Source organism: Leptonychotes weddellii, chromosome 5, assembly GCF_054177405.1.
Source record: "Leptonychotes weddellii isolate Sample4059 chromosome 5, ASM5417740v2, whole genome shotgun sequence".
In the NCBI taxonomy this organism is placed as follows: Eukaryota; Metazoa; Chordata; class Mammalia; order Carnivora; family Phocidae; genus Leptonychotes; species Leptonychotes weddellii.
In genome coordinates, this window is record NC_138373.1 from 147,559,468 (window position 1) to 147,573,409 (window position 13,942).

At 49.0% G+C, this 13,942-nt stretch overlaps 1 protein-coding gene across 4 annotated transcripts in view; it reads right to left on the reverse strand.

Annotated features, from left to right (window-relative positions):
* LARGE1 (LARGE xylosyl- and glucuronyltransferase 1) overlaps positions 1 to 13,942 on the reverse strand; it is a 451,673-nt gene that overhangs the window by 243,561 nt on the left and 194,170 nt on the right. For all 4 annotated transcript variants that reach the window (XM_081822370.1, XM_081822371.1, XM_081822372.1 and 1 more), the window contains exon 3: positions 10,795 to 11,096. In XM_081822370.1, the coding sequence (XP_081678496.1) occupies positions 10,795 to 11,096 (302 nt within the window). The remainder of the gene's footprint in view (positions 1 to 10,794; positions 11,097 to 13,942) is intronic.

Genomic DNA, 13,942 nt, shown 5'->3' on the forward strand with positions numbered 1-13,942 from the left:
GAGAGACAGCACGCATCACTGTTCCCAGGTCCTGGAATTCATGACTCTCTCAGGGTGAGGATGAGGCAAGGGAGGAGGACTAAAGATGCAGACTTTTTCTGTGCCAAGAACAAAACCGTGGCAATCAGGAGAGCTGGGTGTTGGCTGCAGCTCTGCCTCTGGCCGGCTGGGTGACCTTGTGCAAGTAACTTAACCTCTCTGATCCTTGGTGAATCCTCGAGACAAGGAGGAGGGTAGAATTTCTATATACAGTAGTACACAGGGGACACTTTCCAAGACCCCCAAGGGACGCCTGAAACCGTGGACACTACTGAACCCTATATATACTCTTGTTTTTTTCCTACAGATGCATCCCCATGATAAAGTTTAAGTTATAAATCAGGCACAGTAGGAGATTAACAACAGTAACTAATAATAAAACAATTATAGCCATATACTGTAACAGGTTACATGAATGTGGTCTCTCTCAAAGTATCTTACTGTACCTCACCCACCCTTCCTGTGATGATGGGAGATAATAAAATGCCGAGGTGCTGAGTTATAGTCAGGGGACGGATGCGGGCATTCTGACACAGTGTCAGGCTACTAAGGACCTGATGAATCGTCAGGAGGATCAGACTGCAGCTGACCACGGGTAACCGTAACTGTGGAAAGTGAAACCACGGATAAGGCGGGATTCCTGTAGAGTCCTAATATCCAGCGTTTTCCAAAATTCAAGATGAAGAGTGAGACAGGGTGGTGACATTCTCATCCAACGTCCCGTGGCTCAGCCAGTCGGTGGCAAATCGAGGGGTTGAATTCAAAGTCCTGCTGTTAAACCCGTACTACCTGGTCTCAATAAGACACACACAGAACTGTGAAAATGAAAGCAATGTATTGCTGATGAGCTGCCTAAACTCATCTTACAAACCTCCAGGGCATCTCTACTCTTCTGGGAAGTCAGTGATCAAGTTCTGTCTCCTCTAAATACTAAACCATGGACCCAAAAGTCAAAATTATCTCAACCCTGTAAAAGACAAAAGCAGACACCTCCTATTGTGTATCAGTTATATTTTGATTAAAAAATTAAAAATAGGGATGCCTGGGGGGGTTCAGTCGCTTAAGCGTCCGATTGTTGGTTTTGGCTCAGTCATGATCTCAGGGTTGTGAGATCGAGCCCCGCAATGGGCTCTGCGCTCAGCACAGAGTCTGCTTGGGATCCTCTCCCTCTGCCCCTCCCCCTGCTCATGCTCGCTCTTGCTCTAAAATAATAAAAATAAATCTATAAAAAAAATTAAAATAATTAAAAGTAAGAGTAGACACCTCCTGATTGTAATGGCATCCATGGTGCCAGGGGCTCAGTGAGGTAGGCCAGTATGAAGACAGGGAAGGGCCCCACCGCGAATGGGGGCTTTGAGCACCTTCTCCATAGTCAAGGCCTAAGAAACAGAGAACACCTGAATGAACCACCCGGCGTTCTCCACCCTGCATACTTCTGGCCTGCTTTAGGGCTTCTCTGTGTGACAAACAACAGAGTACCCTTAGCAGTCAGAAACCCAAATGCTACGTGAAGAACAGACGAAAGGGGTGAGGCTGATTTTAGGGTGGGTCAGCAGAAGCGTAACTGCTAGAGAAGACTCACATTTGGGGCAGGTGGGCTGTCTGAACACAGGCCCACACTGACCTGCCACGGACAGCACGTGCCACGCTCCTACCTACAGGATGATGCCCCTGACCCAAAAAGCCCGCACACGTTGCCAGAACACGTGGCCATTCTGCAAGTGTCAATGGTGCACCTTCTCTGTGCCAGACTCCCTTGTAGGTGCTGGGGAAAGCAGGGAGCAAAAGAGGGAGACCAGGCTGTGTGGCAACGAGTCCACAAGGAGAAAGCTGGGGAGTAAGGCAGACCTTCTAGAGTGCATGGGCCTTTGCAAGAAGCATGAAGAGAGAAGCCACTTGAGGGTTCAGAGCTGAGAAATGGCATGCTCCGACTTATATTTTAAAAGACTCACTCGAGCTACCAGTTGAGAACAGATTATCTCTGTGTGCATGTGCAGGGGCGGGAGGGAGGGAAGCAAGGAAGCTGGAAGCAGAGAGAACACTCAGGGGGCTAGTGCAACCCCCCGAGCACAGCGGAAGCTGTGACAGGCTGCCCAAATGCCCTTCAGTGAGGTCCGTGCTGCCCTGGGGGCCAGGATCCGCCCGGCTGCAGAGAGCCGCCTCCCCTGGGGCAGCCACCGGCAATAAACCCCAGCATCTTCAGACACCGGCCCCAAGGACCTGCCTTCGCAGACTGCACGTGAAACTTCACAGCACCCTAAGCCAGGGGTGGTACGGGACAGGGAGGCAAATGTGGAGGTGCGACATGGCCACATGATATATTCTTTCAAAGTCCCTGGTGATCTGTCTGCAGTTGACTTCTCTAGCAGAGGAAGCAGAAGAGTATATGTATTAAGATTTACAACCTGTGGCAGGGATGTGGGGAAACTGCACCCTTGTGCATTGTTGCTGGGGGTGTAAAATGGTGCAGCTGCTGTGGAAAAGAATATGGTGGTCCCTGGAATAATTAAAAACAGAATCACCATATAATCCAGCTATCCTAACTTCGAGGTATATATCCAAAAGAACTGAAAGCAGATCTCCGAGAGAGGTGCGCACACCCATGTTCATGGCAGCATTATTCACAATACCAAGAGGGGGAAGCAGCCTGGGTGTCCACCGTCAGATGAATGGGTACACAAAATGTGGTCCAGACATACAATGAAATATTTTTTTTTTTAAAGACTTTATTTATTTGACAGAGACACAGCGAGAAAGGGAACATAAGCAGGGGGAGTGGGAGGGAGAAGCAGGCTTCCCGCGGAGCAGGGAGCCCGATGCGGGGCTCGATCCCAGGACCCCAGGATCATGATCTGAGCCGAAGGCAGACGCTTAACGACTGAGCCACCCAGGCGCCCCCATACAATGAAATATTATTCAGCCTTAACAGGGAAGGAAATCCTGTCTCATGCTACAATGTGAACTTTGAGGACATCATGCTAAGTGAAATAAGCTAGTCACCAAAAGACAAGTACAGTTTGATCCCACTTATATGAAGTACCTAAAGGAGACAAATTTACAGAAGTAGAATGGTGGTTGCCAGGGTCTGGGGCGAGGGGAGGGAAAAATGGGAGCGGGTTGCTGTTTAACGGGTATAGTTTATCCTGCAAGATGAAAACGTTCTAGAGATCTGCTGTGCTCTGCTGTGTCAAATGTTGGTGGCTGCCTTCATCATCCTCCCATACAAGAGGGCAAAAGACACAGGAATGAGGAGATGAGCCATTGGACTCATTCATTATTTGGGCCATGGAAGCTACTGTGCAAAACTAGGACAGACTTTTTATTTTGCTCTGCTTTACCGTCATCATCTTTAAAATGAGAAGGTTGCATCTTTATTTGTTGTTGTTGTTGTTAATGGCACATTTTCAAAAGAAATAACATATAATAAGAGAGCATGATACAGAAAGCAGATGAGGGCAGGACTCCTTTGGAGTAAGCACAGACAGGAGGCTGCAGGAGACGGGACCCCTAGCCAGGGCCATAGTGTGGTAGCCACCTCCAAGACTGTCCCCACCGATCCCTGCAGCCCTGGTAGAGCCTCTCCTACACTGTATGAGGGTCGGTCTATATGACCGATAGAGCTTGGCAGAACTAACAGTGTATGATATCCAAGGCGAGGTCATAGAGAAGATTGTGGCCTCTGCCTTGTTCTGCTGGATACCTTACTCCGGGGACAGCGAGCTGCTACAGTGTGAGAACACGCAAGCAATCCTAAGGACCCGAGGTCCCGGCCACACCAGCGTGCCTTCTCTGAAGCAGATCAAGCCTACCAGCAACAGCCACCCTGGCAGACGCTGTAACTGCAACCGCAGGAGAACCCTCCAGACACAACGTACAACTAAGCTGCTTCCAGATTTCCTGATTCTCAAACTGTACGACAAAATAAATGCTTGTTATTTGAAGTCATTAGGTTTGGGGGATAACTTGGTATGAAGCCATCAATAACTACTAGACTTGGGTAGGGGAGGTAACCTAAGTAACCACTACAGGAGCATGGGTTCCCAAAATCACTGAAGAAAATCCTGCTAGGTTTCTTCCAGCTATAATGTTCCCTAACTCCAGGGCCTGACATTTAGGGAAGATATTCTAGCACACTTACATCCTTGAAGGAGCCCGGAAGACAACCTATGAGGCTAATAAAATGTGAATCCAAATGCTACAGCAGTATCTTCCGATAGCCATGTGAATATGAGAGGTGGCAGGCAAAACCCCTCCACTGCTGAGTTATTTCATAAAATTCTCTAAAATGAAGTAATAGATCAAAATACTATGGTTCTAGGGGCCCAGAAAATGAAGGCACAAGGTGTCAAGATTTATAAGCATAATGGCTAAAGCAAAATAGTACATCTGTACCGAGCTAACAAATACACTCACAGTCTGGAAGGCAATTTTAAAGATTTTATTTATTTATTTACTTGAGAGAGAGAGAGAAACAGCATGAGAGGGGATAGGGTCAGAGGGAGAAGCAGGCTCTCCGCCGAGCCGGGAGCCCGATGTGGGACTCGATCCCAGGACTCCGGGATCATGACCTGAGCCGAAGGCAGTCGCTTAACCAACTGAGCCACCCAGGTGCCCTGGAAGGCAATTTTAAATATAACTTCTTTTAAAAGAACAGATACATCCTTGCCTCGACCCACTGAGAAATGACTACCCCCACGTAGCTGCTGTAGCCCCCAAGGTGAAAGATGAACCCCATCATGCCCGGTAACCCTGAAGCCTTTCAGATGAGGCACCTGCCGGGCACAGACTAGGACTGGGGCTCTAAGCTCATGGGGGTGTGGGTCCTGGGCGCTCTAATTCACAGAGTGGTAAGGCAATGGTTCCAAATACAGATTCTTTTTTTTTTTTTTTAAGATTTTATTTATTTGACAGAGAGAGCGCACACACAAGAAGGGGAGAGGTAGAGGGAGAGGCAGACTCTCCGCTGAGCAGGGAGCCCGATGCAGGACTCGATCCCAGGACCCTGGGATCATGACCTGAGCTGAAGGCAGACACTTAACTGACTGAGCCACCCAGGCATTTCCCCTCCCCCCCACCCCAAGTGCAGGTTCTAGAAGCAAACTGCTTAGGTTTAAATTCGAGCTCCATCTCTTCTGGTGGTAGGACTTTGAAATAATTATTGAAACTTTCTTAGCAGCTTTCTAATGTGTCAAATGAAGAAAGTATGCTGTGTGGACTGAATGAGATAGTTTATGTAAATTATTTTATGTAAATTTTAGCACAATGTCTGATCCACTTTAAAGGCTGAGTAAATGTTAACTTTTATTACTATTACATTACGACCGAGAAATGAAGCTCAAAGCATGGAGGAGAGACAGACTTCCATAATGGTGGTCTCACATCAGAGTGCACCATTCCCCTGACCTCCCACGGTAACAGTATCAATTGTTGTTGTATTCAAGGACATCCGCCAATTCTCTGACATTCCTCCCACTGAGAGATGGGGTATGTACTTTTCCCTGTGAAACTGGGTGAGCTTTTGAGCCTCTTCCAATGAAAAGATTTCACTATCAGCAGAAGTGACATTATGTGACTCTGAGGCCAGGGCATAAAAAGTGTTTCTGTTCTGCCTCAGTCACTGGAACACTTGTATTTAGTCTTCGGCGGCCAGGGAAGCGGCCGAGTGCCCTGGGGCCGCCATAGTTTAGGGAAGTCCAAGCTGGCCGCAGAGACGGACATGGAGAGGCCCCGAGTCTATGACAGGGAAGAGGGGCGCTGCGTCAGCGCCCACAGCTCCAGCCCTCACTGTTCAGCTCCAGCCACAAACTAACGACACGTGTATGAGGGATCCCAAACAACAACTGCTCACCAAAGCCCTTCCCAAATCCTGACCTAAAGAAACCATGAGAGCTAATAAAATGACCCATGTTGTTTTAAGCTGCGACATTTTAGGTGTTTGTTAGGCAGCATTAGGGAACTGGAATGCACAGAGTAAGGCTATGGGATGCTCCTACAGAGTTGGTTTCCCACCTGCTAGCCCATTTCATCCTCACAACTGCACTGGGAAGAGCAGATTATAAATTCTCATTTTTGTAATGATAACATGGACTCTAAGAAAGTCACTGAATTACCCCAGGTCATATGACTAGCGACTGACAAAGTAAAGACTCCCAGTCTGGAATTCGGACCCCAGTTCCAGTGACTTTTCTGCTGTAGCAGAGCTGACTCCTGGAATGGACCAGAACCAGAAGTGCAAGAAAAGTACACCTATCCAGACAGCCAAGGGCCCAAGCAGAAATCACAGAGGATGACTCTGCTGCAGAAGTTCCATGGCATGCAGAAACCAGTCCGTTGCTGAAACAGCATTGCCCTCACAACAGAGAAAGGCAAGAATAAAACGGACAGCTCTTTGAAGGCCACATAATTAGGAACGATAAGAGGGCACCAGGACTGGCGAGGGCCCATTGTTTCCATCACCAGATATCTCGGCTGACAGCCTGGGCATCATTACAGAAGACTTTTCAGAAATACCTGTCATACCCCGGAGAGGTTTCAGTGCAATGAGGGAGGATGACAACATCCTCTGTGGTGAGGTGCTGAGCTCTGACAGGGCGTCAGGACCGGCTTCGGCACTTGTAATCGCCAAGTGTCTCGATGAAGGGAGGCTTCTATTTTGACTTCGCTGACTGACATTTCTTGTTTGCCTCTATGGCTTCTTCACTAAAATCTTTAAAGACGCCAAGCGATGGAGACAGAGAAAGTATCTACACTGGAATGGGTATGAAGTGAGCATCTCAAGGTCAAGGTGTCCCCGGAGGAGACCACCTCGAAATAAGCTACAGCAGATCAAGACTTCCAAATTCATCTGTGGTGGCTTGGAACAGGACCAGGGTTTCAGCACAGACAATTCTACCAAAACTAACTTCAAGGGTCTAGGAAGTAACATTATCAAGACAGGCAAAGAGAAGAAAAACAAAGGAAGGAAACTTTAATTCTCAGGCGCAAAAGACAAAAAACTAAATTACTAGAAGAATCAACAATCCCCAGGTCTGAATTCCTAAATTGCTACTTCATCTCTCAAAGAGAACGGGCATGAAGAAAACCCCATTGTTTCTGTTGTGGCTTCAGGCAGTGGCTTTCAAACACTCTCTACTATCTCAGAATCACTTGCACTGTTTTTTGTTGTTGTTGTTGTTTTGTTTTTTTTTTAAAGATTTTATTTATTTATTCATGAGAGACAGAGAGAGAGACAGAGGCAGAGTGAGAAGCAGGCTCCCCGCGGAGCAGGGAGTCCGATGCGGGACTCGATCCCAGGACCCTGGGATCATAACCTGAGCCGAAGGCAGACGCTTAACCGACTGAGCCACCCAGGCGTCCCTGTTGTTGTTTTTTTTAATGCTCATGCTCTTGCAACTTACACCCAGAGATTCTCGATGAGTAGGTCTAGGGTGGGTCCCATGAATATGCATTTTTGGTACGTAATTCTAATTGACCACCAAGTTTGGGCACAGCCCATGTGATAAAGAATGTTCACTGTAACCTTGACATCTGTTCTAGAAGCAGCGCTCCAAACTGTTAGCAGAGAACGTGGCTTCCTCGAGTAAAAACCGACCTTTTGCAAGCTCCCTTGCAGCTAGGTGGCAGCTCCTGGTAGTCCTACAGGGAAGTTCTTCCGTCAGTGTGCCCCAAGAGGAACGGACTGTGATACGTCTAACACGTGTTATGAAAGGGAGGTGGCGTGCCCCACCTTAACACCGCAGCTTTCCTGTCAGCTGGAATGTGGAGACAGGACCAAAGCTCTGGCAGTCATCATGGACGAGACGACCTTGGGAAGGCCAGGCAAGTAAGCTGAGCGAAACATCACCGAAGCCCGCGTCCCCAAAATGGACATCCCTACTGAAAAAGGCCTCCAGACTTTTCAGGCATAAAGAGAAATAAGATGCAAAGCCACTGTCAGGTGGGATATTTTGGTACTTCACCATGAAATCTAATGCCAATAACAACTCTTTTAGAGTTTGCCTCCAGCTCTAATATCTGTTGTCACCACTGATGTAGTACAAACCAGGCAGGAACTTGATTTTTCTTGGTAATTTACAGACGAGGAAACCAAGATATGGAAAAGTGATGTAAGTTGCTGAGTGCCACATAGTTATTAAGCTGGGCATGGGGCCAGGGTTTAGGTTCGGGTCTCCCAGCTTTAGGAGCTGTTTTGTCTACACTACTCTGTGGGGCGCTCCGGGCAGAAGCCCTCTTTAGAAATAGGATGTGTCTCTCAGGAAACAGCACTGGGGAGACAGACTGTGGTCTGACAGACTGTGGTAGGAAGAGAAAGCCCCCACCCCCACCTTCTCCCTCTGCTCCACTTGTCTCCCCCCACCACCGCTTTTTTTCCTTTCTCATTTCCATTTCTCACCTCCTTGATTCTCAGTCAGTGCTTTGAGTCAGCCTGAGTCATAATAACGTAAATACACTTCCTCCCCCTGGGCCTTCCCACCTAGTGGGCAGGGTTCCATCGCCCATTCTGAACGGACACCAGGGCCATAACCAGAGAGCAGAGAACCTGCAAGAAAGCCAGCAAGTCTTCTCCCAGACAAGAAGGGAAGTTCCTCAAATTAGGGTCCTTCCAGACCAGCCAGAAGCAGGGGAGTCTGTTAGCACTACTGAACACTAAGAGAGAGATGTTTAGGACCTCAGGCCACTGTCGATGGTTGTGGAGGAATAAATGGATGGGACCTGGCATGTGGGCAGGGCTGAACCAACGTGTGGCATTTAACACCTCCTGATGTTTGAATTTCTCAATTTCTTGAGCATCTCTTTCTCCACGTCCCACCTCAACGGGAAAACAAGAAAGGGAGTTTTGTCTCTTTTTTGTTCATTGATATTTCCCAGCACAGCGAACAGTGTGAGACACGTAACAGAGGCTCAGGGACTGCCCGCTGAACGAAAGAATGAATGATAATCCAGTGCAACCATTTCCCAGCCCAGGTTCTCTGGGCTTGCTGACTGATCAACTCACCATGTCCTGCATTCTTTCTTGCTAGGACAATGCTTTACTTCACATTTTATATGCTCACGTGTGCATTCCTCACTGGACAGGCTCCATCCACCACTGTCCACCTCTCCACACCTCAACCAGGCTTGAGAAGCCACAAGAAATCCTACTAGAGGGCGCCTGGGTGGCTCAGTCGTTAAGCGTCTGCCTTCGGCTCAGGTCATGATCCCGGGATCCTGGGATCGAGTCCCACATCGGGCTCCCTGCTCGGCGGGAAGCCTGCTTCTCCCTCCCCCACTCCCCCTGCTTATGTTCCCTCTCTCGCTGTGTCTCTCTCTGTCAAATAAATAAATAAAATCTCAAAAAAAAAAAAAAAAAAGAAATCCTACTAGACCCAGGGGGCTCTCCTCGTTCACCGCTGATCTTCTCCAGAATGGAGTCTATGCTGCTTAGTAAGTCCCCCATTCCCTTGTGACAGACTGTATAGTATCAGCAACATAATAACCACCCTCACATGAACAACATATTACAGTCTGCCAGGTGTTTTCAGGGAGGTGTGAAGTCTCACATTCTGACAATGTGGCCAGGAAGTGGAATAAAGCAGCAGCAGGTAATGTAGATAACTAAAAATAAAAATTAACCATAACTGATGGGGCGCCTGGGTGGCTTAGTCGGTTGGGCGTCCAACTCTTGATTTAGGCTTGGGTCATGGTGTCGGCGTTGTGGGATCGAGCCCCGCATCAGGCTCTGTGCTGAGCGTGGAGCCCGCTTGGGATTCTCTCTCTCCCTCTGCCCACCCCCTCATCCCCACTGCTCGCACACATGCTCTCAAAAAAACCCAAAAAATACCATAATTGAGAACATAGTATGTACCAGGCACTGTTTGTGGCTTTATATGACCCATCCCATCTACTTCTCATAAATCCTCCATGAAGCAGGAACTTCTTTTCTCAAATTTATTGATGAGACATCTGAAGTTCAGAGGTTAGGTAACTTGCTCAAGCACCCACAGTAGAAACCACCAGAGCTGGGATATGAACTCAGGCTTGTCTGGGTCACATAAGGCTTTGCTCTTAACAGGGCTGCTCTAATTCCTGTCCTTGGGAACTGGAAGAAGCAGGACATGAGTGTGTGTGTGTGCGTGTGTGTGTGTGCGTGTGTGTATGTGTGTTCAGGGCAGACCTAAGCACGGATGTACAAATGGGAAGGATGAGGATGGGAGGGAGAGGGTGTGGGTAAGTTTTCCAGATGTCCAAAGAGTTACTAATACAGAAAGCAAACTCGGGGGAGGGGGGGGCAGGATATTAAGCTACAAAAGTTAAATCACCGCCTTAGGGAAGCAACAAGTCTCTGGTTCTGAACTCCAGAAGCTGATTATAAAGTAAGAAGGAGGCCAAGGGAACTGCCCAACAGGGCCACAACTCCATCTGCGCCACTCACACTGTAGTCTAAGTAAGAAGCATCCCCAGGATGGATGACAGCTAGGTGCAGAAATCCCGAGCGGGTCACAATGAACCACCAAGAAACAAGCGGTACTTTCCATCCCTTTGCTCCTCTTAACATCTCTGTGGTGGAGGTCCTCTTGCGCCCATTTCTCAGATGGGAAAGACCAAGGCTCAGAGAGACTAAAGGACTGGCCAGGCCACACACAGCAAGGTGAGGGGCGGTGCCGGATTCGCATTCGGGCCCAAGTCCAGAATGCCGGCGCTTTCCGGGCACCGGGCGCGGCTGCCCGGTGGCACCTGTGAGGGCGGGGGGCCAGGGGGCCTCCGGATGCTCTTTACCTCACACTTCTCCACGACCGGCTGCTGCCCGCACTCGGAGCTGTTGCCCGCCACGATGCCGGCGCGGAGGTTCTCGCTGTCCCCGGTTCCCTCCTCCACCGAGTAGCTCTTGGAGTGGTTGCCGTGGCGGTGCGCCGGGCCACGGCCCTGCGCCAGGCTGAGCTGCCGGCGCAGCGCGCGGTTCTCCTCCTCCACCTCGCGCACGCGCACCTCCAGGCTCTCGCGCTCCCGCTGGCCGGCGGCCGCGTACCGGGGGCTGTGCGGCTGCGACTCCAGCGGCGACAGGGACACCGGCTTCCCATCTGGGGGAGGGGGGGGGAAGACCACGTTAGCCGGGGACGGAACACCCCGCGAGCCCCGCCCCACACCCCACGCATCTGTCACTACGCGGGAGGCTCCTTTCACAATCCCACTGACCAGGGCAAGTGGGTGGCAACAGAGTGACAAATGAATGCATCCACACTGACCCGGGGACAAAGCTGAGAACAGAAGGACTTAACTACGGTGATAAAAATGCACATGCTGTTTAGAGAAGACAATCATAATGTTTCCTAATTAAATACACCGTCTTCCCTTCCCTACTTGGAACATTTCCAGGTAGACATTCTTGTTCTCTATAAAATAGGAATGTGAAGGAGGACTAGCAGGTAGAGGGGAAAGAGGAAAAGTAGAAAGTGGAAGAGAGCAAAAAGGAGTAAAAAGAACAGATAATAATAATGACAAGGTTTATTTATTTCTTCCTATGGGAACTCCTATTCATCCTTCAAAACCCTTTTTCAGAAGCCTCAGTTCCCAGGGAAAGCCGCCTTCAGTGTGCAGGCGAAATCTTCAGGCTGTTCTAACACATTTTATTTCTGTACATATCACTATTGAAAAACAAACTATCACACTGTACTTGGTCAATTGTTTCAGCGAATGTTTCCCGTGAAGGCCGGTAGTTCACTGAGAACAAAGCACAGGTCATACTTACCTTCGTGGTAACGTATCATACCATCTGATAGATGCCGTAAGGGTGGATACATGTGTCCAAGCCAAGAGTCAAATAACCAAGTGCAATAAAGGAGAAGAAAGGAGTGTAATTAACTTCAAGGTGTTCCCAGAAAAGCAGTCACTGTTGCCAGCAACACTCCATTTAACCGTCATACCCGGAAAGGATGGGAGGTCTCTGAACATCACACAACCAGGGCACAGCGGTGTCGGAATTTGTACCCCGGGTTCTCTTAGGCCTGAACCTGTACATGCTCCACTTAAACAGCTTCATGATCAGCCCTACAGAGAACTTTTTTTTTAATTTTATTAATGTAAAATCCCCATTTCCCAAAGATACTTAGCACGCCACACCTTGGACACAGGTGCACCAGGGACAGGACACAGCCAAAGCTGTCACTCCTCTCGGCTCCTGTGCTGCCGAAATCCCGGGATCCTTCGAGGCAACCAAGCAAAAATGACATCTCTAGAAAATTATCCTCTCTTAGCTGCCTGCCCCGAAAATCCGCAATTTCTCTTTTTCCACACTTCGAGTTTTTCTTCTTCCTGCCCAGACCGCACTGAGCTTCCAAACCGTCCCAGAGCGTCTCTGTGACTCACAAAACTTGAGGATCAAAGGAGGCAATGAATTACACCCCGCAGGCTTCAGCTGTGCTGATGTACCCCCGGCCTCTGCCCACGACCTTGTGATGCGTCTGTGAGCCCTCACAGACATGACTCGTTCTTCTCCCCCTTAATCGCCTTGGGGTTGAACACCTGAGCTCCTGGCCCTCTCCTACTAATGTGGCATCTCGGACTCACTGAATTCCACTGCCCAGGACCACAGATCAAAGGCCGAGGCGGAGTGTGTGGGTACATGAAATCACAGGTTGATGAGGGCTGGATTGTCACTGAGCTGGCCAGTCACAAGCTCCAACCCCAGCTTTTGAAACCTGTTTCCCTGTTTGGTAAAAACCAAATCAGTCCCACCGAGGATGGAAATGAACAGGCCACTAGCGGCAATTGTATTTTGCTCAACTGCCATCGACCCTTCAAGCAAGGGTGGGAGGAGATGGGCATCCAGCTTCCGGCAGCGGGCAGAGTGACGCTTCTGTGTGGGGTCTGCCACGGATCTGGGCAGTGCTGGGTAGTTCGTGCTGATAATGTCTTAGGTGATCGCAGCAAAAGCAGGTAGCAACTGATGTCCCCATTACGGATAAGGAAACAGACTCGAAACATTTAAGCTTTGCCACTGTGGTGCAGGAGGACTGCAACTAAGGTCTCCATGACCGTAGGGGGCCCTGCTCCCGTTTTTATGCTCGGAGTTACGGCTACAGATGCTCTGAGGCCTGTGGGGTTTTCGTCCTTATGAAAAAAAACCCTGGGGACATCTGGGGAGGACTCCAGCAAGCTCTGGAAATACACCAGGGTCCCAGAAGCTCTGGAAAATTCACAACAAAGGGGGAACCAGAAATTTGTTCTTTTGGAGGGACTACTTAAATGCCCGGAGCTCTGACACGGGAGCAGAAATGCTAACCTCACAATCCATGATGGCAGGTTTAAGATACGGAAATACAAAGCTCTGAGCACTCTGCCTCCCGCTGGGCAATAGTTCCAATAAGAGGAGGTGGTATTACGGGTAGGATACATTGATGACATAAATTAGGGGGTCAAAGGCTGTACATTTTCTCAACACAGGGATGCTCTCTAGTATATGGGAGAAAAGGGCCAACAAACCTTGGCTTATTTTCGACCTGTGGCATCTCTGAACCTTCTTCCCTTCAGCCTCAGGCAGGTCCAAGTTCATCGGGAGGCCAAGTGGAGGAGCGGACTGCATCACTTCCTCTGACTCCTCCCCCGAGAGCCCCCATTCTGCATGCCCATAATTCTTTGATTATGTGCTTATAAATAAAGGCATAATTATGTAATCCCCAAGCAATTACAATTCCAGGAGTGGTAAGGGGGGCAATGCTAGATCAACAGTCTACTCTTCTTTAGACCCCAGATGGCTTTAACCAAACCTAGCTCTTAAAGGCCTAAAGGTGTCTTCTCCCCTTTTAAAGCTCTATAGATTTGTCACCGAAGACAACACACAAAATAGTAAATGCCAGGTGTCAAGGAAGGGAACCTATGTTAGGAAAGGAAACACGTACGCTGTGCCCTGCGCCTGGCATACAGGAAG